General features: G+C 36.9%; 2 protein-coding genes across 2 annotated transcripts in view; one reads left to right on the top strand and one right to left on the bottom strand.

Annotated features, from left to right (window-relative positions):
* The window catches only part of Wrn (WRN RecQ like helicase), a 104,083-nt gene that overhangs the window by 15,597 nt on the left and 64,387 nt on the right, over nt 1-24,099 (top strand). The window contains exons 2-15 of the mRNA XM_051182266.1: nt 568-675; nt 1,305-1,417; nt 5,429-5,574; nt 6,010-6,158; nt 6,878-7,027; nt 7,619-7,688; nt 12,373-12,487; nt 15,998-16,424; nt 18,199-18,279; nt 19,181-19,319; nt 21,024-21,099; nt 22,445-22,512; nt 22,738-22,846; nt 23,697-23,765. Of these exons, the coding sequence (XP_051038223.1) occupies nt 580-675; nt 1,305-1,417; nt 5,429-5,574; nt 6,010-6,158; nt 6,878-7,027; nt 7,619-7,688; nt 12,373-12,487; nt 15,998-16,424; nt 18,199-18,279; nt 19,181-19,319; nt 21,024-21,099; nt 22,445-22,512; nt 22,738-22,846; nt 23,697-23,765 (1,808 nt within the window). The 5' untranslated portion in view covers nt 568-579. The remainder of the gene's footprint in view (nt 1-567; nt 676-1,304; nt 1,418-5,428; nt 5,575-6,009; nt 6,159-6,877; nt 7,028-7,618; nt 7,689-12,372; nt 12,488-15,997; nt 16,425-18,198; nt 18,280-19,180; nt 19,320-21,023; nt 21,100-22,444; nt 22,513-22,737; nt 22,847-23,696; nt 23,766-24,099) is intronic.
* The window catches only part of Saraf (store-operated calcium entry associated regulatory factor), a 735,200-nt gene that overhangs the window by 672,272 nt on the left and 38,829 nt on the right, over nt 1-24,099 (bottom strand). The gene's annotated exons all lie outside the window — the stretch shown is intronic.

Raw genomic sequence — 24,099 nt, 5'->3', positions numbered from 1 at the left:
AGAGTCCTCAAAAACTATAACAGATTAAGATAAAGATCTGCCAAGAACCTTTTTAGGGAGCTTCTCACCTCCTCAGCCAAGCACAGAGTGAAAGTCCTTAATATAGAAGAGCTGTTATATCTTCAAAACTGAATCTTCAAGTAGGTCTGTGAGTAAATCTAACAGTTGTGCTCAGTCAACCTTAGGAGAGATGATAGATATGCAGAAAATCAAAGATGCTAAAAAAATTTGGAACTTCAAGGATTCTTGTCATCAATGAGATAAATTATTCTTTTGAAGGAACAAAGAATATCATATTACGGTTTGAAACTGCTCCAACCATAGAACTCAGTTAAAATGGCCAATTTGTTTTAAAAGGAAGAAGTAATGCATAGTTAATAAACTTGAATTACTACATTTATTTCTTTGTAAGTCAAGTTCTGTTCTTAAGGCTACGTGTTTTATCTTACACTAGAGAAGTATGTTTGTTTCATTTTTCAGTCCTATATATGGGGGCTGTCTCTGAGTTTTTTGTCAGACATTTGTCACATTTATTCATAGATGTTGTTCGTTGGAATTTGTAACTAGGGCATTTTAAAGATGAACGGAAATGAAATGGAAGGCACTTCACTGCAGAGGAAATTCCCTGATTGGATGTCTGTGCAGAATGAAAGACGTGTTACAGAGGAAAAGAAGGTAATTGTTCATTGATTTGTTGTTCCGATGGGAAATTTAGTTTGAATGTGACTGTGCAGTGAGTCACCCATTGCTTTTAAACTTCAGGTTATTGTTTAGGAGAAACTTTCTGTTACAGTGTGAATGAATCAGGATCAAGTTGTTGAAAGGTAAATAGGACTCAGTTGTAAGTTTTATAAATGAGAATCCCTTGTGTATATTTTCTCTTTCTATATCTACCTTTCATGGTTGATGTCATTGATTTGTTCTAATTCATATAATAATTTAGACAACATTAATGTTGGTGAATTTTTGGTTAAAATACTTAAGGCCTTGGAGACTTATGATCTGGTTATTTGCCACCAGCATTTTAAGGCCACATTATTGCATCTAGGATGTTAATACAATTATCAGGAAAAAAAAAAAGTAAATTAAATGACTCTATGAAAATAAGATTAAAAGTCTGAAAATAAAATTGTATCGAAAATAATTTTACAGCTTTACCTTTGTTAAACTAAGCTATAGCTTCTTAGTCTATAATGTAGAGCTTAGTGTCATAAATGTCTTCAATGGGCTTTATTATTTCAGTGAAGACCTATTATCTCCTGTGATATTGATTTGTACCTGTTTTGAATTATGCTTAACTCAAGGCATGCATTCAGAAGAGTGTGCTTGAAGATGATCTCCCATTCTTAGAGTTCACTGGGTCCATCGTTTACAGTTATGAAGCTAGTGATTGCTCTTTCCTATCTGAAGATATTAGGTAAGGGATTGGAAGTTCTTGTCATTAAATTTAGACCCTCTAAAGTTACTTGTAAGAAATAACAGGTGAAATTTATGAGTGCCTAGTTTAGCAATGGAAGTATATTTCAGAAATATTTTTATGTATACCATATCTAAGTTGCATTCTACTTTTTAAATATAAAATAAACTCACTAAATTAAATTATTACGATGTACATTTATTTGTTAATTAGTAATCTTTTCTACTTCATTAGATAAGTTTTGTTTCTTTTATTGCTTAAGATATAATGTATAGGTAAAATATTGAATACTTTTCATCCACTTAGGGAAAAACAAAAATATTATTTAACTTCTAACTGTATTTTTATTTCTTGCTAAAACATTAGCATATCAAGTAATAGTTATGGTTGTCAGTTTTATTTAAATTTTATTTTTATTTTAACTTTTTGAAATGTGTTTGAATGCCTGGTCTGATGGATGTTTGTATACCACATGCATGCAGTGTCCACTGAGGCTGGAAGAGAGCTTTGGAGCCCTTGAATTACAGACAATTGTGACCTGCCATTCGGTGCTGGGAATCAAACCTATGTCCTCTGGCAGACGAGCAAGTGCTCCTAACTGCTGAGCCATATCTCAGGCCATTTTGTTTAGTTTAGTGATAGTTATTCCAAATGGCCCATAAAAAGAGCATTAGAAATGACAGTACTTTTTTCTTTTGGTTTTTTGAGACAGGGATTTTCTGTGTAGCGTTTGAGCCTGTCCTGGAACTGGTTCTTTAGAACAGGCTAGTACTTTTTTCTTTTGGTTTTTTTGAGACAGGGATTTTCTGTGTAGCGTTTGAGCCTGTCCTGGAACTGGTTCTTTAGAACAGGCTAGCCTCACAGAGATCCCACTGACTCTGCCTCCTGAGTGCTGAGATTAAAGGCATGAGCCACTACTGCCTGGCCCCCACTAACTCTTAACATTTTTTCTTTCTCCTGGTTTGCAAAGTCCCCTGAGCCCTGAGGGGAGGGATTTGATGGAGACGTCTTGTTTAGGACTTAAGTGTTTCAAGGTCTCTTAGTCTCTGCCCACTGTCAAGTCGTGGGTCTCTGTATTTGTTCCCATTTACTGCAGGAGGCAGCTTCTCTGATGATGGCTGAGCAAGAAAAACACTGAACTATAAATGTGGTGATATTTTCTTTTTGTTATAACAAATAAAGCTTGTCTGAAAATCGGAGTGCAGAACTAAGCCACTAGTTAGCCATAGAGGCTAGGCAGTGGTGGCACACTAGTTAGCCACTAGTTAGCCACAGAGGCAGGCAGATCTCTGTGAGTTTGAGACCAGCTTAGTCTACACAAGCTTGAATCTGTCTGAAAGAGAAACAGAGCTCACACAAAGGTGATCCCAGTGCCTGGGAGTCATATGCCCTTAATCCAGCACTAGGGAGGTGGAAACAGGAGTGATGTGGCTGAACAGAGAGAGGAATGTAAGGCAGGAGGAGACAGGAGCTCAGAGCAGTCTGAGGATTCATAGAGATGAATGCAGCCTTGAGGTTTCATAGAGACAAGTCAGTCTGAGGATTCTTAGAGACAGATATAGTCTGACGATTCATAGGGACAGGATCGGCCCTTTGGTCTGAGCTTTGGGAGAGGTAAGAACTCTAGTGGCTGGCTGCTCTGCTACTCTGATCTTTAGTTTTCACCCCCTGATAGCTGACTCCGAGTTATTATTATTATTAACAATTAGAATTCATGCTACATAAGATAATAGCGGAATGTACTTTCAAAAAAATTCCAATTTGGTATTCATTTTGTACATGCTTTATTTTAAATACCTGGCATATTTATAATATATAATACTTTTTATTTGTTCTTGAATTGTTCTGCTCAGGGTCTTAGGTAGCCTAGGATGGCCTTGAACTTACTGTGTAGCTGAGGATGACCTTAGTTCCTGATCCTTTCACCTTCCTCCCCCAGGCCCAGCTGTGAATGTAAGGCAACTATTGGTGTTATTATAGCCCTTTTTCCCCCCTCTGTTGAGTGATCTCCCTGCCTCCACACTGATTATGTTTGGTTCGTGTCAAGGTTGTTGTGATTTTACCTTGTTATATTTTTTGTAGTTTGCTTTCTAAGAAAAGCAGTTTGTTGGCTGAGTTACTTGGGGACTAGTTTTGTATTTGGATGCTTGTTTTTAGGCATTGTTAAGGTAGACCTGTAATTGCTTTTTTTCAGAAGGTAATGTGGCTGATTGTTCCTGGAGTTCAACAAGAATGTCTGCTGTGAGTTTCAGAATGTAGGGTCTCTTACCTCTGTATGTGATGCCTGAGAATTATCAGCTTATGGTTCCCCCATTCTTTGCCTGGCCTCTCAGGATTCCTGGAGTCCCCATGGAGACTGGGACTGCCTCAAGGTGCCCAGCTGTCTGTTTCCCAGCTCAGTGCTATCCTTGCTGTTCCTCTGCTGTTGTCTGGATGGCAGTCTAAGAAAACCAAGCACAACTGCAGATATTGCCATCTTGTACTGAGAACAGTAACTTTACATATTTTTGTATAATTTCTTGTTTATTTTTAGTGGAAGGATGATTCCTATAAATTCCATCTTGGCAATCTTGAAGTTGTACTTGATATTCTATTATATTTGCAATATATTTTTCATTAAAAATATGAAGTAGGCACGTAAACAATAATAAAACAGCCACATCCTCTTACCTAGTTATGTCAAATCTTCATTATTTTTTTGTTTGTGTGTGTGGGGGGGGAGCTCATGTGTAGGTGCATATTTGGTCAGAGGAGTTTTATCAAGTCTTTACTATTTATTTGTGTGTGGAGACTCATGTGTGGATGGATGTATGTGGAGGGACTTTGGTGTAGGTGTTGCATATGGGGGGAATCCTGTGGGTGTTGGGGGGGGAGGACTTGTGTGCAAGTGCATACTTGGTCAGAGGACAACTTTCAGGAGTGGGTTCTCTCCTTTCACAATGTGTGTTCAATAATTGAAATAAATTGAAAATAAAAGCGCGCTCATATCTTTTTGTAACTTATCTTCCTCTGACCCCTGTGCTGCTCTTACATGTCATGAGTTTAGTATTTAGTATTCCTTTATATCATCTTATTTGCCAAATTAAAAACTATGTTTCCTGAAACTTGTCTTTCTCACTCAACCATAAGTTTTTGAGATTTTTTTTCGTGACTGATGATTGATGTGGGAGGGACCAGCCACTTTGGACAGTACCCTATGCCTGGGCAGTTGGTCCTTCCTTGTATAAGAAAGCAAACTGAGCAAGCCAGGAGGATCAAGCCAATTAGCAAGGTTCCCTATAGTCTCTGTTTCAGCTTTTGCCTCTGGGTCTTGAGTCCCTACCCTAACTTCTCTTCATGATAGACTGTGACAAGTAAGCTTAAATAAACCCTTTCCTTCCCAAGTTGCTTTTGGATGTGGTGTTTACCATAGCAAACTGAGGTATTTACTGAACCATCTCACCTGTTATGGTGTTTTGAATAAGAATGGTTCCCAACCGCTCATATATTTGACTGCTTAGCCACTGGGCAGTGGAACTCTTTGATAGGATTGGAAGCATTAAGAAGTATGGTATTGTTGGAGGAAGGTGTCCCTATGGGTGGGCTTTGAGATTTCAAAAGCTCATGGCAGACTTTTGTTCTCTCAACCTGCTGATCAGGATGCAGTTCTCAGCTGCTGCCCCAGTGCCATGCTCCCCGCCATGATGATAAAGGACTGACCTCTGAAACTATAAGCCAGACCCAATTAAATGCTTTCCTTTATAGGAGTTGCCATGGTCATGGTGTCTCTTCACAGCAATAGAACAGCAGCTGAGCCAGAAGTCTCTTCAAAGACTTTAAAAAGACCCCTTAATACTTTTCTGGCAGCTTACTAAAAGTTGTATTGTCATAGATATGCTCTCCAGTCATTGGTTTGTCCTTTAATTTGTGAAAGATACTGTTAGCTATGGAAAGTAAAACAGAACAAAACAAAAAACAAACAAAAGAACCTCCCCCACTATGCAATTAATCACACAAATTTCCCTTTGATAGCATGCATCTACCTCATGGAGCTGTGGTAGGATTTGACATGGAATGGCCACCAGTGTACAAACATGGAAAGCGAAACAGAGTGGCAGTGATTCAGTTGTGCACCTCTGAGAGCAAATGTTATTTGTTTCACATTTCTTCTATGTCAGGTTAGTGTGTCTGTTTCATTTATATGGCCGACAATAATAATATATCAACCTTTTTCCTGGAAAATTAAGTTCTTTCGCTAATAGGCCTTCTCTCATGATCTTATATTTCCTTAAGTATTTACATTTTACCTGGCCTTTATATCTTTTTCCTGTGTTAGAGAGTAGAGAACTGAAGTTTAGAGGTTTAAGTGACCAGGAGCAATGTACTATTACTGTTAATAGAGGTGACATTCAAACTCATTTTGTTCTAGTCAATTTCCAGTCAGAACTCTTTGCATAACTCTTTGCAGTAGATAAGAACAGAAACAGTTAAGATGAATGTGATTCTAAAATTAAGCTTATATAAACATCAATTTAACACACATGTATTATGTGTAAGAACAGTAAATCCATTATACTTAACAGTGTTATGGAAATAATCATTGAATGTTTTAGTTTTCCCCCAGGGATTAAAAATGTTACTAGAAAATAAATCAATTAAGAAGGCAGGTGTTGGAATTGAAGGAGACCAGTGGAAGCTTCTTCGCGATTTTGACATCAAATTGGAGAGTTTTGTGGAGCTGACAGACATCGCCAATGAAAAGGTAGTGGTAGAAGTAATATAAGTATCGTTTTAATAAATGTCATAACCTGTGTTTCCCAGAATGTACCTTTTTAAATATAAACTTTTTTCCTCAAAAAAAAAAATATATATATACATATACATATATATATGTATATATATATATAAGCTATGTGTTGATTTTGATGCAATACAGAAGTTCAAAGCATGATAATGAAAATAATGTCTCAGTGTACACAGTTGCCTAAACCAGTGTTCCTATTTCTTTATTGCAGCTCTCACTTACCTCATGCATTTGCACACCTGAGTATTGTATTCCAAAGATATTTATTCTGATAGCATTCCTTTTGTAAAATGACTACAATGCAGCTCTTGATATAGCGTTTCAAATGTCAGTTTGACCTTTAACACCATCACCTCTATTTCCAATACTAATAAATGAAGCAGTTAAGTTCTCATACTTAGCCAAGTATTTATTTGGCCAGGAAGTCAAAAGCCTTCTAATTCACTCATTCAACTGATTTCTAGGAATGACATCTTTAAAGTTTAAGCATTTTAAACCCTACATTAGGAATCTCAGAGTTCAATTCATGATGTAAACTATAAATGACATTTTAGGGATGGGCAGTTTCTTTATTTTGTATTTTCCTAGTTTTATTTGAGGTCTGGTCATTTGGTGGTTCTTAGGGTAAATGGCAATAAAGAAGCATGTCTGCTATGTTTCCTATTCACTGCTTCCAGCTGAAATGTGCAGAGACTTGGAGCCTCAATGGTTTGGTGAAACACATCTTAGGAAAACAGCTTTTGAAGGACAAGTCCATCCGCTGTAGCAACTGGAGTAACTTCCCCCTCACTGATGACCAGAAACTGTATGCAGCTACTGATGCTTATGTAAGTATTGTAAGACCTTTAATTATGATGTCATTTTTATTCCTTGTACTGAAGTGCTTTAGAGGAATTTTACTGTGATTGTATCATAAGCTAAAATATTTTATTTTAGTTTGGCATCAAAAATTGCTTAGGACTACATCAAATGAAATTCTCAATGTTAATTAGAAAGTACCAATTAGTAGATTGTGTAGTGGTAGTTATGTTCACTGTCATGAAGCCATGGTGATGTCCAATTTCTGTGTAAAAGAATGTGAACTAACTGAAATCATGAAAGGCTTAGGCTTAGCATGCACAAATGCTTTGATGATGTATTTTGTGTATAAGCAATTCACAATAAGAAAAATCACAAGCTTTCTGTATTTAAATTATCCTTATTCCATATGTTTATATTTAAAATGCGGAAATTTAGAAAAATTGCCTCCAAATTTAGTTGCTGCTGTTCTTAGATATATTTTCATATTTATAAATCTGTACGTCCTGGAATCTAGGATTGCCTTGAAAATCATTCTTGCAGAGTTTGCTAGAGAGGTGACACATATTTATTATGGATATCTTTAACATGTGCTTTGTTTTTCTATTGCCTTTTTGTAGGCTGGTCTTGCCATCTATGAAAAATTAGCAAATTTGGGTGATACAGTACAAGTGTTTGCTCTAAATAAAGGTATGTTATGGCCTAATAGAAGATAAAATGTGAGTTTTCTATTTTGTGAGATTTGTTTCAAAAAGTCAGTGTGCCTTTGCAAAGTATTATGCTGATACTTAAATGTCTGAACAGAGTTACTATGATGGTGAAATATATCAGGATTGAGGACTGGATTTTAGATACTTTCCCTGTGGGAGAGCAGGGTTTAAACCTTCCTTTTGTAGTATTGCTACTGTTCAGTCCCATAGACTTGACACTGTCTTTGATAACATCAGTGAACCAATCAGCTTCCTCCAGATATTTGTAGGAAATGCTTAACGTGTCTTTAACTGCAACACTTCAACAGGTATGAGCTGTGCTAGAGTGCTCTAGTTTAAGTTGCTGTTTTCTTCATTCAACTTCATTGGCCTTGTCAGATGTGTTGATAGGGTAATGATTGCGGAAGGAGTCAAGCTGTAGGGAGGATGAGCATAAGCTTTTGTGCTACAGAGACCAGTGCTGGAATCTTACCCATCTTGTCTCTTTCCCCATGCTTATAAAATGGAAAATAGCAAAATATCTATCTCATGGATCAGTTTTGAGCACTAAAGGGGCAAAATATATGAAGCACCTCTGTTGAAGGCCAGATAGAATTGTTAAAAAGATTGCACATTTCTAATACATAATTTGGAATGCTTTGAAATTGGAAACTTTCTTGCATATTCATTGGTATTTGAAAATATTTCCTGGAAAAGGCAGCACATGAGATAAGACCTGAAATAGCCAAAGCAAAAGGGAAAAGGATATATAGGTACAGAGTGACAGGTAAGGTATTTGTAACTTGTGCAGTATAGTAAACTATTGACTTTGACAGTGTGATGTAGGAGAAACAGAAGAATGAAAGGAGACAGGCTATGCTAGAGGGATTACATTCCTTCTAAAAAGCAAACTGAAGCTATTGAGGGTTTTAAACATGGAAGTGAAATGCATTGTATTTAAAACAAACTAACAAAATAAGCTGTAGAATAAAACAAACAGTGAGCCATAAAGAAAGAAAAGGGATTGTAGGAGAACAAAAGCATGGTGGAAAAACCTTTTGGAAGGTTATGACACTAGGACAAGAAAGAAGAAATGGTAACCTGAATTGGCTATTTGTGTTGAGGTTTGACCGAAGTGGATACCTTCAAAATACATTTAATGGAGAAGTAGAGTTAATAGAATCGGGGGTAATGACAGTCATGTGCCTAGGATCCTCCCATGTTTTGGCAGTGATATGACAGGATAAAACCCTGGATAAAAAAGAGCAGGGTTTACAGGTGAAGTTTTACAGTTATTTTAGATATGTTAAAGGGAGAAACATCTTGGATAGCAAGAGGGTAGTGGTCTATGGACACCTAGATCTGTAGGTTGTACCTCAGAGTACAGTCGGTTTGAGATAAAACATTAAGACTAAGGATCTTGGGAAACTCTTGGTGTAATCCTTATGTGCAGGAGGGGGCACTATAGGAGTTGCCTTAGGTGTGGAAGGAAATGAGGAGTAGTGTATGCTGAAAGCCAAGGGAAGAATACGTTTGAAGTAGGAGGATGTTATGAACTGTCTAGAATTCTGCTGAGATTTTGACAAACTGAGGGCCTATAATTAATCATTAGTTGGCCATCATTTGTAACCTTCTATACTATATTTCTAATGTTTTAGTTGTACTGGTGTTTTGTGTGACCAAAGAGTATTGCAAACAGAGGGTGTGTGTGCTTTTAGAACAAAAAGTGTCCAGAAGCTTTGGTAATATAAAATATGAGAATCTTAGCAATAGATAAATAGTAAATGATGTGGGTAGAAATCACACTAAAATTATATCATATTAATCAGATTACTCTAAATAATAGAGAAAGGTCTAAGGAATATGATTTCTAAGTGTATATAAATAATATTTATTTTTATAAACTCGATTCAGAAAGGGAGTATTGATCATATAACACAGATTTGTCTAGTGTTTATTATGTATTGATTTCATTTGACAAGCAAGGGGAAATGCTATATGACTATTTAAAGGAAGTCACTGAGGGTAACTGCTTTTCTTTTGTAAGGAACAGTGAGAAATGAGTATGAAGAATATTTGTGGGAAATAAGTCTGGAAAAGAAGCTTGGGTCAGGTCAGTTAGGACATCATATGTTGTGAATCGGGCAAATAAACAAAAACCCAATGATGGTCAATATGAAATCTTTAACTTAGGGGGTGTAGAGCAACAGAATAACATGATTCAGATTTTATCTTAAAATGCCTTTTTTTCTCAATGCTGTAAGAGGGCCAGGAAGTTACACAGGGAGTTGAGACTATATTTTAATTGTCTAGGAATAGGAGATAATTGGATTGGGCTAGTAGAGGTATAAGAAGGATAGCAGACATTTTGAAGGTATATACTGGGAAGAAAGTTTAGGTGGATTCTTTATAATGGATGAGAAAAAGAGACTGCTTGGACAATTAGGGTATTTTGATTGAATTACCTGAGTCAGGTTGAGTGCAAGATTTTATAAAGAATGGGTTTTGGTGAAAAAAGTCCAAATTGCAGCTTCGGACTTTCGAATTGCATACCTGTATTGGTTGCTTTCTGTTTCTGTGATAAGACACTATGACCAAAGGTAACTTTAAGGAATGGAGTTCATTTTGGCTTTCAGTTCTGGAGGGATAAGTGACATCAATGGCGACAGAGGTATGGCATGAAGCAGCAGGCGTTGTTGGCAGTGGGAGCAGGAAATTGTCAGGTCATATCTTGAACAGCAGTCTCAGAGCAGAAAGAGGAAACAGGGTGAAGCTGTGCATCCTTGAAGCCACCCCAGTGACTTCCTCCAGGAAAGTGACATCTCCTAACTCTCCCAAATGGAGCCAGAAACTGGAAATCAGGTGTTCAAAGACCTGAACCTATGGAGATATTTCTCTCTTAAGCCACCCCAGCACCTTATTGGAAAACCAAGTCGAGAGTTCACAGTAGAAGTTGGCCTTAGAGATACAGATTCCTGTCCTGGGAGTGAGTGAAATCAAGAACAGAAGAGGCATCAGTTTCAAGGTCACACTGGTTTTAGAAAACGAGTGGGCAGCATTGAGAAGGGGCATCCGTGAAGGAGAAAAGGAAGTGCTGTAAACAGGAAGGAGGTGTCAGCCACTGGAAACTCTGAGGATTTGAAGGAGGTGGGGATCTCAGATTAACAGTTAGGGTTGAGACTGTGGTAGCCTTCCCAGAGGAAGCTTTGCTGCTGGGAGCTGGGGAATCGAGCTGAGCTGGAGTCATGGAGGGAGCTGAGCAGGAGTCATGGAGGGAGCTGAGCAGGAGTCATGGGGAAGGGAGCTGAGCAGGAGTCATGGAGGGAGCTGAGCAGGAGTCATGGAGGGAGCTGAGCTGGAGTCAGTTTAGGAGAGAATAGGAGCAAGTATTAGAGGATAAGCAGCAGGCCTTGGAAGAAGCTTAACAGAGAAAGAAGGTCTAAGATTGTCATCTTAAGAGCAAGAGAGTGGGGTCTGTGACATGAGTGAACTTGGTCATTATCATTTTGTTTTATTTTCAAGTATGTCCAGTTACTTGGTTATAGGCAAAGAAGTTGAGTGTAGTTAGAATAGGGATTTGCCAGGTAAGTTCCATGCAGGTGAGTAAAGAAGCAAGAAGTTGAGAGTCAAGTGAATGGACACTCTAGAGTGGCTAGGAAAGGAAAGCCTGGTGGGGAGTTGATGGTATGTGGGAGGGGAAAGGCAGAGTCAGTCCACTTTATTCTGAAGGGTTAGCATATTGAATTGGGGAAAGCATGCTGCAATGAGTGGTAGCTATGTTTGTGTTTAGAGTGCAAAATGTTTATAATTGAGAGTTTGTAGTGCAGCAGTAGTTTTATTAGGCAGTTTTAAGGTCAGGGGTCCGATTGTGAGAAGGAGTGGCTCAGATTAGATGAGGAAAAGGTTGTTGGAAATGGAGGAGCCAAGGATCCGAGGTCCAAACTTGGATGGGGCATCTCTGTGGATGTTAAAATCACTAGGAATGATCACAGAAAGTTCAGGGAAATACAGTTAATGAATAAATAAACCCAGTCATGGTGAATAAAAGGATGTGATGTCACAAGATGGCCAGCAATCTGGGATAGCACGATCTTATATCATATGCTCCAGGAGAGGCTGGGCTGTTTGATGGGTAAGTGAAATGGTGAAGAAATACGAAGCAAGGAGTTTCCTTCAGGAAGGAGAGCAGCCAAACAACCAAACCAAACCAAACCAAACCAAACAAACGAAAAGGGAAATGAAGGCAGGCTTCGTGCTGTTGACAGAGTGTCATATCACATGGAGTGAAGTTGAGGGTTTGGAAAATGGCCACAGATTAGAAAGGCTCAAATTTTATTTTGCTGAATACTCATTAAGGCAATGAAGAGTGGCTGGCTCCTGCTTGGGCAAGGTTTCCAGATAGTTTCAAGTCCCAACTGACATGGTGTTACATTTATTTCTGAATTAGAATCAGTGTTAGCTAGTGTAGAATCTCACTTCTTTTTTCCTTCAGTCTAGGTCAGTAAACTTTGAGTTTATAATTTATAAATTTGGAATTTACCCTCTGTTTCAAATAGCAAAAATTTGAAAAAGAAGTTTGAAAATGGGAGTGAGGAAAGTGATTTAGGGATTCAAGAATGAAGTGTTTTGCTGAAATTCACTGTAGGGAATAGATGAAAATCTGATTTTTTTTTTTTTTTTTGTAGCAGAGGGGAGCCCAACTAATGAGATGAAGAAACAGTTGAACTCAATCTCTGAAGAAATGAAGGACCTAGCCATGCATTTTCCTGTCCACTGCAGAAACTTGGAGACTCTACAGAGGTTAAATGCTGTTCTTGTTAAATGTTGATTTTATTTTTAAGTGTGTGTGTGCTGTGTGTGTGATTATAGTCTCCTATAAACTTGTTTTAATGCATGAACACAAACTGATATAAACTTGAAAGCTAGCTTTCCAGTCACCAAATACCTTATCTTAAAGTTCTGAAGCTTTTCTGTCTGCTTTGTAGGATGTTTTAGGAAACAAAGACATGTCTCTCTCTCTGTGTGTGTGTGTGTGTGTGAGTGAGTGAGAGAGAGAGCAAGCGAGAGAGAGAGAGAGAGAGAGAGAGAGAGAGAGAGAGAGAGAGAGAGAGACTCACTGACTGTTTAGGAGCATTTGTGTGAGCATGGTTAGGAGGCTGTTGACTGGACAGTGACTACACTTACCAGTGACTACACCGCTGAAGAGAATAACTACTCCTTTCCAGACAGCCATTAACTGCAGAGCTCCTTAGGGAAGGATGGGATTTCTGTTGAGCTTCCTCATCGGTTGGGAATGTTGGAAGGCCCTGTCTGTTGCAGCTCAGATGCAGGTATCCACAGCTGCTATGTGTTTATGATTTCCACAGCCATGTCATATCCAGAAGGCAGTGTTTCATAGGACTCCTCCACATCTCCTGACTCTTACAGTCTTTCCATCCTTTGTTTGTTGCTCACTGGGTCTGGGAAGGAGTGAGGTAGAGGTCCCATTTCAGGCCGAGCATACAGCATTTATGCTCAGCACTTTGACCATTATGAGTCTTCATTAGCTGTTTCCCACTGCAGAAAGCAGCTTTTCACAATAGTACAGAGAGCTGCACTATGGGTAAAAGTATAAGTATTTAGAAGGCAATATGGCTGTGTCCAAAGGTTCCCTTCCTGGGACCCATAACCTCTACAGCCAAAGGCTTTGACCATATTTACACCACCAGTCATATATGGAATCATCTCTTGGAACAACTCACATTTTGATAGTTTATTTTCATGGAGGAGCAATGCTTCATTTGAACCATTAACATAAAAATATCCTTGAGGTATCTGAACATATCAGATTATATAAGCCATTAATTTTAAAAACTGAAAAATTAGAATACATATCCCCAAAGCACCTATTATCAAATATCTCTTTGCTTATCAGACTCCTTTACTATCTTTGATTTCTTCATTTATTATTTAATTTTTCTTTCTACAGTACTGAGGATTGATCTTGGGGCCTCATGCACTCAAGGCAAGCATCATGGAGTTTTCATTAAGCATAGGCCTGTTCTTTGTAGTGTTTAAATTTTTAAATACTTTTTATCATATTTTTCCTCTTCCCCAACTCCTTCCAGGTCCTCTCCACCTCCTTACCCACCCAACTTTAAGTTTGAGCCCCTCTCTCTTAAACAAAAACAAAAAAAAAAAAAAAACAAAAAACAAAAAAAAACCCAAAAATCCAGTGAGGGAAAAAAATACCCAAATAAAACAAAACAAAAAGTCTACCAAAAAAACAGGGAGTTGATTGTGTGTTGGTTAACTACTGCTGGGTATGGGGCCTGCCTGTTATGTGGTTGATATTCCCAGTGACACTTTAGTGGAGAAAACTGATTTTCGCTTTCCCAGTGTTGTCGATTAAGAACTTTTTGGTTAGGGGTGTTGGGATTTTGTCTGGGTTTCCTCTTTGCCATTCTTGTACATGCTACTACAGAGTCTCAGGGAGTTCACTTGTGCATCAGTCTTATGTCTGGAAGACAGTGTTTTCATGTCCTCTTATTGTAGAATTTAGACCATTAGTATTGAGTTACCATTCAGTGAATTTTTTTTTTTTTTTTACATTTTGTGGTTACACTGGGTTTTCCTCCTTCTTCCGATTTACTTACTGGTCTGGGATTACTCCTTGAATTTTCTTGGGTGTGATTAATCTCTTCAGACTAAAGTTTTCCTTCTAATGTTTTCTGTAGTGCTCGATTGGTAGATACATATTCTTAATATTAGTTTTATCATGGATTTTTTTCCCCTTTCATCTGTTGGGATTGATAATTTTGCTGGGTATAGTTGCCTGGACTGGCATCTGTCCAGGCCCTTTCTGGCTTTCAAAGTCTCCATGAAAAGTCAGGTGTTATTTTAATGCCCTTGCTTTTATATGTTTGATTCATTCCCCTTGCAGTCTTTAATATTCTTTCTTCTGTATGTTTACTGTTTCAAATATGTGTTTTGGGGAATTTTTTCCAGTCTTGTCTATTTAGATTTTTGTCTGCTTCTTGTACTTTGTTAAGCATTACTTTCTTGAGATGGAGGAAAATTGAGATCTTGTTGAAAGTATTTTTTATACCTTTGTATGGATTTTATCTACTTCCTCTTTATCTGTTTTTTTACAGGTTTCTCATTTCATAGTATTCCAGGATTCCTGGATATTTTGTGCCTGGATGTTTTTAGATGTGGCATTGTTTGGCTGAACTGTGTCATTTCTTCTACCTTGTTTTTAAAACCTAAGATTCTTTCTTCCATGTCTTTCGATATGTTGGTCAGGCTTACCTCTGAAGTTTTTCATTTCCATTTTGGGTTTTCTCTGGTGATTCTATTTCTTTGTTAAATTCTACTTTTATGTCTTACCCCCCCCCCCACCATGCAGTGTTTGTATTTTTACTGTTTTCATTAAGGCATTTGTTTATATCCTCTTTGAGGTCCTTGAACAATTCACAATTGCTATTTTCACATTCTTGTCATGTGCTTTAGCTAAATTACCTTTCTTGGTTCCTGTTTGTTAGTGTTAGATTTGGGTTGGATGTTGTAGTTTCTCTCTCTCTCCCTCTCCTCTCTCTCTCTCTCTCTCTTTTTTTTTTTTTTCTTTTGTTGTTGCTGTTGTCCACTAGCCAAGTTTGGTAGCAGTGAGGTTATGTTTCTAGGAGTCAGTTGGTATCACAAAGGAATGGAGCCTGCAGTAGGACTAAGAGTAAATCTGGAGAGTTCTAATGGAGGACAGGAGAGATAATAAGGTTGCTTCTAGCTTAGTGTGTTCACTGGCGGTCTCTGGTAGTGTGGTTCTGAGGGTTGATGGTTGCCACATTAGATGGAGATAGGCTAGAAGGAAAGGTTGGAAGGGTTTGTGGGAAGAATGGGAGGACTCTGGATCCACCATCAAACAGTTTATTTTTACTTTATTTATTTACAGAAATTTGCTCTCCTTGTGTGTTTAGTCCAGAATTCAATGAAATCGTTTTTACTTTGTTGTTGTGGCTGTTTGTTATTAATGTACTTTATATGTCATTAAATTAATTATCAAAGAGAAAAAGGACAAGCTGGCATAAATGAGTTTGGGACCAACCACTATTGAGTCATAGTGAATATGCAAGACTACTGCTAGGATCAGAAGTATCTAATTACACAGGCTACTAGACCGCCACTCATAATCTCATAATCTCATATGGCTATGTGAAAATATCAGTTCAGACCATGGGTCTTCTTCATAAGCTTTTGTTTAGTAAGAACCTTTAAAACTTGCCTTTATGTGTAATAAAATTAAACTTGAATAATGCTCCTTGATTTTTTTTTTAGAGTTCCTGTAATATTGAAGACTATTACAGAAAATTTATGTTCATTGAGAAAGGTGATATTTGGTTCTATAAACCCTGAGACTAAACTGAAACAGAGCAGCAGTTTTAACTTAGTGTCATCAGAGGACTCGGCTGCTGGTGGAGAACAAGAGAAACAAACTGGAGAAAGTGGCACTTTTCCCAAAATTAAAGAAGAGGCATGGGACCCAGAACTTGACAATTTAGTGAAACACAACGAAGTTGATGTATTTAGAAATAAAGTGAAGCAAGAAGAAGGTGGATTTGAAGACGAAGTAGAAGACAGTCTGCTGGAAGGAGATATGGAAAGAACTTGTTTGATGTCAGAGATTTCAGAATATGGACTCCAACTTGTGAAACAGCAGGCAGAAGAAAAAAAATGTAACACTGTTTCTCACCAGCCTTCTGAGGTACTAAATCAAGAGGGAATAATATATCCACCAATGGTTGGCTTACTTGGTTGTATAGATACACACAGTGCTAACATTTCAGGCTTTGTGGTTTTGTGTACTGCCTGTTGCAATTGTTTAGTTCTGCTGTTGAATTGCAAAGTAGCCATAGATACAGGTAAAGTGTTTGGCCTTGTGTGTTTCAGTAAAATTTGATTTACAAACACAGAGGGCCACCTTAATTTGTGAGACCCACTTAGTACAATAAATAGTGTTGCATAGTTGAAAGATTTTTATATTGTCAAGAGAACATGTGTTGGAATTGCTGCTTTACAATCTTTCCCTCCCTCCCTCCCTTCCTCCCTTCCTCCCTCCCTTCCTCCCTCCCTCCCTCCCTTCCTCCCTTCCTTCCTTCCGGGTGAATACTTCTTAAGTGTTTACTCTTCCAAACTTGATTTGGGGGATAGGTTTTTTTCCCTAAAGGTAGAAGTTTTGCTAGGGTGAAAGGGTGCTTTGTTTTACAGGTGTCTGTTCTATTCCCTGGAGAGGGAATGAGCTTCTGTTTCTTTCATAATTTTCACTAGCTTACAAATTACTGGAGATACTCAGAATCTCTGGAGTTTTTGCATTTTTTTTTTGCAATAACATTTTATTTTAGATTTGAAGAGATTATATAGAATTATTTCTCCTAATTTCATTATAGAAATCGAAACCCAATCTTAGATATACTCCTTGGGTATTGTAACATTATCCTAAATGTTTCTATTAAGCATGTAAATGTATGTTGTTTTAAAATTTTCAAAACAATCTCATTCCAATCACTTGTGAAGCAAACTCTCTCTTTAGAAAATTCTGTCTTTTGCTGACATGTGCATTATTCTAATTCTGTAGAAATTTCTCCTTAGATATGCACTTTAATATTTTTATATAATAGAGAATTATGATCATGATTTTGATTTGACTAATACCTTTTATATGTGCCAATTATTGTCATTTTATTATAAAACCACTAGCATTTTTTTTATTTGTTTAAGACCCTATTTAGAAAGCAATAAAATCTTTCTCAGTTAAAAAATGTATATTAAAATCTTTTGACAGCTTTAAATTAGCATGTTAATTAAGGTTCCTTCCCTTTTTCCATTTCCAAATTAAATATTCAGCATTTGGGGAGTCATTTCTACTTGGTTTGATTTTGTGTGTGTGTGTGTGTGAGAGAGAGAGAGAGAGAGAGAAAGAGAGAGAGAGAGAAGACAGAGACAGAGAGAGGTGGGATTCACATCTTGTTAGGCACCTGATTCTTTGGGATTGTAAAATTATTGTAAAGAGTCTTAATTTCCAAACATCGGCAACAGACCAAGTAAATGTATCTGGTACTTTTTCAAATAGACCAACACTGATTTATATATAAAGGAACAATTACTTTTCTTGGTTTGTACAGATTTTTTTCAACATTGTGTAGTTTCATGCTTTTAAAAGTTGAAGAGACTCAGTTTGACATTGATTGGCCTTAGAACTTGCACTTTTGTTGTTATTTTAAATGTAGATTTTATATCACATCAGTTTCTCTAACTTGCCTATTTTTTAACTATGCAGTTTCTTTCTTTTTGATTATATTTAAAAAATCATTGTTTTTCCTTCCCCTTTCCTCTGTCAACTCATCCTGTAAACACATAATTATGCTGTATACATTAGCCTATTAAAGGAGAGAAAGACATTTAAATACTTCCAGTGAATACGAAAGAGGGTACAGAATCAATGATACAGAAAGTTAATCTCTGAACTACTTTTTTTAAAGCATTTATCTCCCACGGATGAGGAAAAGGATTCCTCTTATATAATTGAAAGCGATGAAGACTTAGAAATGGAGATGCTTAAGGTATGCTACGTCAAGTCTTTAAACATTTTTTAAATTAATTAATTAACTAATTAATTAATTGGTTTTTCGAGACAGGGTTTCTCTGTGGCTTCAGAGGCTGTCCTGGAACTCGCTCTTGTAGACTAGGCTGGTCTCAAACTCACAGAGATCTGCCTCCCTCTGCCACCCGAGTGCAGAGTGAGTTTGAGGCCTGGTCTACAGAGCGAGTTCCAGGACAGGCTCCAAAGCAATACAGAGAAACCTTGTCTCTAAAAAACAAAGACAAAAACAAAACAAAACAAACAAACAAACAAATAAAACGAACTTTGATTAAATGAATCTTCCATGTCACTCCTTAATAAAAAGCTTTATAGATAAAGTAATTTCAAAAGTACTAATATATCCAATATTTACATAAGTAGTATTTCTCTCCTGAAATTATTTGAATCTTTTTTTTTTTTTTTTGACAATTCCAAAACACGTCTGTTCTTTGCCTGTAATACAAGCATCATCTTTACTCAAGGAAAAAATGTGACTGACATGTAATGTAGAGAAACTTATTATAAAAAGAGCAGCAAGATTTGTATTTTACCACCGGGAAGCTAAAATACTGAAGCCCAATAAGGAAAACTGTTTAAATTATGCAAATTTGAAATTGATGATCGATTTCCCAGGGGCAGTTCATTATATGCTATTAATGAACCTTGTTGATGCTGGCTGTGTTCCATCCTGGCTTCGTGCCTCGAAGCCCTTCTCTAGCATGTATTTATAGAGAAGCACACATGTTCTTTTGTGCTGTTGCTTGCACATCTGCCAGTTCTCAACAAAATTGTAGGCTTTGTTAATAGCACTCTTTTTTGCTTAGTAAAAAAGATACGATATCACCAGTGTTTTGCTTTTAAATTTTCTTTTAAACTTTCAGTCTTTAGAAACCCTAAATAGTGACACAGTGGAACCGACTCATTCTAAATGGTTGGAAATGGAAAGCAATCCAAGTCTTCCTCCTGAGGAGGGGGGCGGAGATGGGGACGAAGCTTTTGAAGAGGATCAGGAAGATGAGGGTAAGAAAGAGGTTGGAAACCTTTCCCTTTGATTTTTGTGCTGGTTTTTCAGTGATTTGGATTTTCATGACTTCATGGCATATAGTTCCCTACTAGGTCTATAAAGCAGCCATCGGATTCCCCAGTGGTCTTTTCTCTCAGGAAATTGGTGAGAGAAACCTTTCATTCTTCAGTTATAGGTTCGGTTTAGGTCCTAGTGTCAGTGGTGTGGTAGTTTACTAACTGCTTATGCAATACCACTGTAAATGATTGGGTTATATGCAGTCTGTCCCAGGAGCTTGCTGTTTAAGCAATCACGAGCACCAGGGAGCTTTCTTATAGCAAAGAATGTGTACAAATGTTGCAATTATTAGCTAAGTAATTTGTCAACTTGTCAAGTCTCCTCAAAAAGTAAAATTCTTACTATATTCATATATTACTGTGTGAAGATGTGGGCATTTCAAAACATTTTGTAGGTAGAAGGTATTTATAAATAAACTGCTTTCTTTTATTGCATGTAGCCATCTGTTTGATTTTCTATTAAAAGATGTTAAACATATGATATAATACTTACTTTTTTATGTCTAGTGATAGCTTACCTAGAGTCTGTGTGAGTCTTTGCATCAAAGAATGGACAGTGGTGGGCACTTTGCAGAGCTAGCATAGCCACAGTCCTGTGCAATTAAAAGTTTTGGCTAAAGATTTAGTGTGGTGGATATTTTGTTTATGGTCTAACAAATAAAGCTTGCCTGAAGATCAGATTGCAAAGCTAGCCACACTAGTTAGCCATAGAGGCCAGGCAGTGGTGCCACACATCTTTAATCCTAGAACTTGGAGACAGAAGCAGATGGATCTCTGTTAGTAAAGGCCACCCTGGGCCACACAAAATTGATCCATTCTAAAAGAGAATCAGAGTTTACACAAAGGTGATCACAGCACTTGGAATCACATGCCTTTAATCCCAGCACTAGGGAGGTAGAGACAGATGTGGTTGTGTGGGGAGAGGAATATAAGGCAGGAGGAGATGAGAGATGGATGCAGTCTAGGCAGTAGTCTGAGCATTTAGTCAGAAGATTCATGGGGACAGAATTACCGCTTTGACCCCAGGTATAGGTAAGAGCTAGTGACTGGCTGCTTTGTGTCTTTAATCTTTCAGCTCCGAGTTTTTATTACTAAGACCTATAAGAATTAATGCAACAAATTAAGTAGCTGCATTTACCTATCTAAAAGTGGATAGGTAACTAAATTAGATCAAGGTAACCAAATTTAGGTAACTAGATTTAGTTTTATACAACTAAAATGAAGATTTTACTTTTTCTGTGTTCTTAATTTGGGATGCTAATATAATTTATATTAACATGAATTGAAAATGTTTCTAATATGAGATTCCTATTGGCACATTGGTTGCTTTGCTCTGGTTCATTCTGGATGTTAGGTCTTGTACATGTGCTTCATTAGAAAATGATGGATACTTTTTTTTTTTTTTAGTGTCGGTAAAGTATGAAGTACAAGTACAGTTCTATTACTATGGTAATAATCAAAGGGTTTGCCTGGTGTTGTGATAGATGCCTAGAAGATCAAATTTGATTAGCATGGAAAAAATTAACATGTTACTTGTCACTGTATTCTTTATAAGGAGCCAGTAAAATGTACATTTGCCTTCTCTTACATGGCATATTTGTTTTGAACATAAATGTCAATTTTATTGTCTTATTTATTTTTAAGACCATTTATTGCCAGAACCCAGTGGAAAGCAAATTAATTGCCTCAAGACCTACTTTGGCCATTGCAGTTTTAAACCGTGAGTGTGATCTCAATTAATTAAATTGTGTACTTAAATTTTTTCTCAAAGAAAAAAGTAAATAATCCTATAACAGTAGCAACCTAATTTTACTGTAGTCATACATGTCAAATATATATCATATGTGACTCCAAATTTATTTGAGTATTAATTATATAAATTTCTTTGTTCACTTAATAAGAAATTAAGCATTTTTTACTTTAAATGGGTGGTTCTATGTAGAGTTTGAATGATAAGAAATGAATTTTCTTTCATTGCTGTTTTATGCAGGTGTCCCATAGCACACTGTCATAAGTCTCTAGGAGAACAGTCTGAGGAACAGTGATGTTTTACTGTTTTAACATATCAAAATTTATTTACATCTAGAAGGCTGTCTTAGTGTTCTATTGCTGTGAAGAGACACCATGACTAGGGCAACTCTTATAGGAAAACATTTAGTTGGGACAGGCTCACTTGTTGAGAAGTTTAGTTCATTATTGTCATGGGGGGAATGCAGGCAGACAAGGTGTTGGGGTGGCAGCTGAGGTTCTACATCTGGATCTGCAGGCAACCGGAAGTGAGAGTGAGCCATTGGGCGTGGCTTGAGTTTCTGAAACCTCAGAGCCCAACCTCAGTGGCACACTTCCTTGAACAAGGCCACACCTACTACATCAGGCCCTACCTTCTCCAACATGGGCACATGTATCCTAATCCTGAGCCTTTGAGAGCCGTTTTCATTCAAACCACCTCAAGGGAACATTAAAAACTAGACAAATGAGATGAACAAAAATGAGATTAGGAACAATCTCAGTAAGAAAGTAAAAATCTAGACTGAGTTTTTCCAGTTTTGAGAATTAAAAATAGAATCCATTGAAGCATTTCTTTCCTTCTTTTAATTTAATTTTTTTAATTAAAATATATTCTGTGTACAGAAGGACACATAGATATATAGACAAGTAAGTTCTGATAACTCAGCATTCTGGTATAGACAGCACTCAAATAAGAATAGCTCATCATCTGCGTAAGCAGAAGGTCTCATCTCCAGTAGATTTTCTCCTGCACAGTTCTCATTTCAAACCTACAAAATTGCTCTTGCTTATTTTAAAATACTGGTTGTTTGGGGTTTATAGTATAAAACTAGGGATTTATTTTATACTTTAGCTATATGGAAACTCCTCATTATTCAGTCTAAATGAGAGGTTGACCAGATGGTGGTTTCCTTTTTTGTTTGTTTAACTAAAAATTCTAGGATTTTCACATATTTATATAGGAAGCTAAAAAATGTCTGAGTTTATTAGAGAACAGAAGTTAAATAGGTTTTAACTTGTTCATTGGATTGTTATTGATAAAGCTTTTTGCTTTGAAGGGTTCAGTGGAAAGTCATCCATTCTGTATTAGAAGAAAGAAGAGATAATGTTGTTGTCATGACAACTGGTAAGTTGCACTTAAAGTAAATAATTCAATAATTCAATCATTTAAAAATCATAAAGGTGTTTAATCCTTCATAAACTTAAATGTAGGAGGGAGTGAACATGGAACATTTTTATATTTATACATGAATTACCTATAAGTCTATTTATGCTGCTATATAAGTACACTGTAGGAAGAAAGGAAAATATCAAGAGGTTGTTTATTTGTGTTCTTTATTTTTTATTCAAGGGTATGGGAAGAGTTTGTGCTTCCAGTACCCACCTGTTTATGCAGGCAAGATTGGCATTGTTATTTCACCTCTTATTTCTTTAATGGAAGACCAAGTTCTCCAGCTTGAGTGAGTAATAGTTTCATTGCTACATCATTGCCTTTGATAAGCAAACAAGCAAGAATATTTTAAGGCAGGGTCTTACTGTGCAGGCCAGCTGGCCTCGAAGTCCCCATTCTTGTCTCTCAGTTCAGTTGTTCTCTCATGTTTGTTCTATACATGAACTGGCAGATGGTTAATGTAAATCTCGTTCACAGAATTATGTTTTTGAAAGTGACTTGATCTTCTTCCCTTCCTCCTTCCTTTCCTCTCTCACCCTCCCTTCCGCTCTCACTCTTTCTTTTCCTTATTGAGATAGAGTCTTGCTACATATAGACCAGGGTATAGCAGTTTGTCCTCTTGCCTTACCACACCTGCTGCATTTATTACTAGCAATGACGTGTTAGTGGAAGAATGTACATTCCTTCTTGAGTTCTCTAATTCAAGGTTACTACATTATCCCAGTAGTGTTTTCAAAAGATACAATGCTAGTTTACTATGGCTTCTTCCAAATTAGTTCGCCCCCCCCCCCAGCTGTCCAGGCTCTTTAGCTTGATATGACTTGCATATATAAAAGTTTACTTTTTAAACTGTTTTTATTAGCTCTTTGAAAATTTCATGCATTTTTTGATTATATTCACCCCTCTTCTAATCCTGAAGCTTACTTTTTAATTTATGAAAAACCTTTCAATTACTTTTTGAATGACCCACATTGAAAAGTTGCCTTCTCCCTAGGCTCTTAAAGGAATATATCAAGTTAGCAAGACATGAAAAGAAAAAATATTAGACAGTAGAGGATATGTATCATTAAATCTCTTTGAGAATGAATTCAGTGTTTATATTGTATGAATTGATACAGAATATTTGTGTCTTTTTATAGAATGTCCAACATTCCAGCCTGTTTACTTGGATCAGCACAATCAAAAAATATTCTAGGAGATATTAAATTGTGAGTAATTTATATGATTTCAGATTACATTGTAAGATGTTTACAGTGTAAGAGGAGTTTGTGTACATTTTTATTTAAAGGCATGAGTATTTGTCCATGCTTGAAAATATACTTTAAAGAAAATTGTTTTTTAATTTATAAAATATTTACAATTCTCCCTTCTAACCCTTCTCATATCTCCTCCTTGCATTCCTTCACATTCATGACCTTTCCCCATTAACTGTTATTACATGAATGTGTGTGTATACATATGTATTACCAAACAGAATCCACTCAGTCTGTATATTGTTATTTGTGTGTATGTTTTCAGGGCTGACCATTTGGTATTGGATAA

Source organism: Phodopus roborovskii, unplaced genomic scaffold (genome assembly GCF_943737965.1).
Source record: "Phodopus roborovskii unplaced genomic scaffold, PHOROB, whole genome shotgun sequence".
NCBI lineage: Eukaryota > Metazoa > Chordata > Mammalia > Rodentia > Cricetidae > Phodopus > Phodopus roborovskii.
This window is presented reverse-complemented; position numbering and strand designations above follow the sequence as displayed.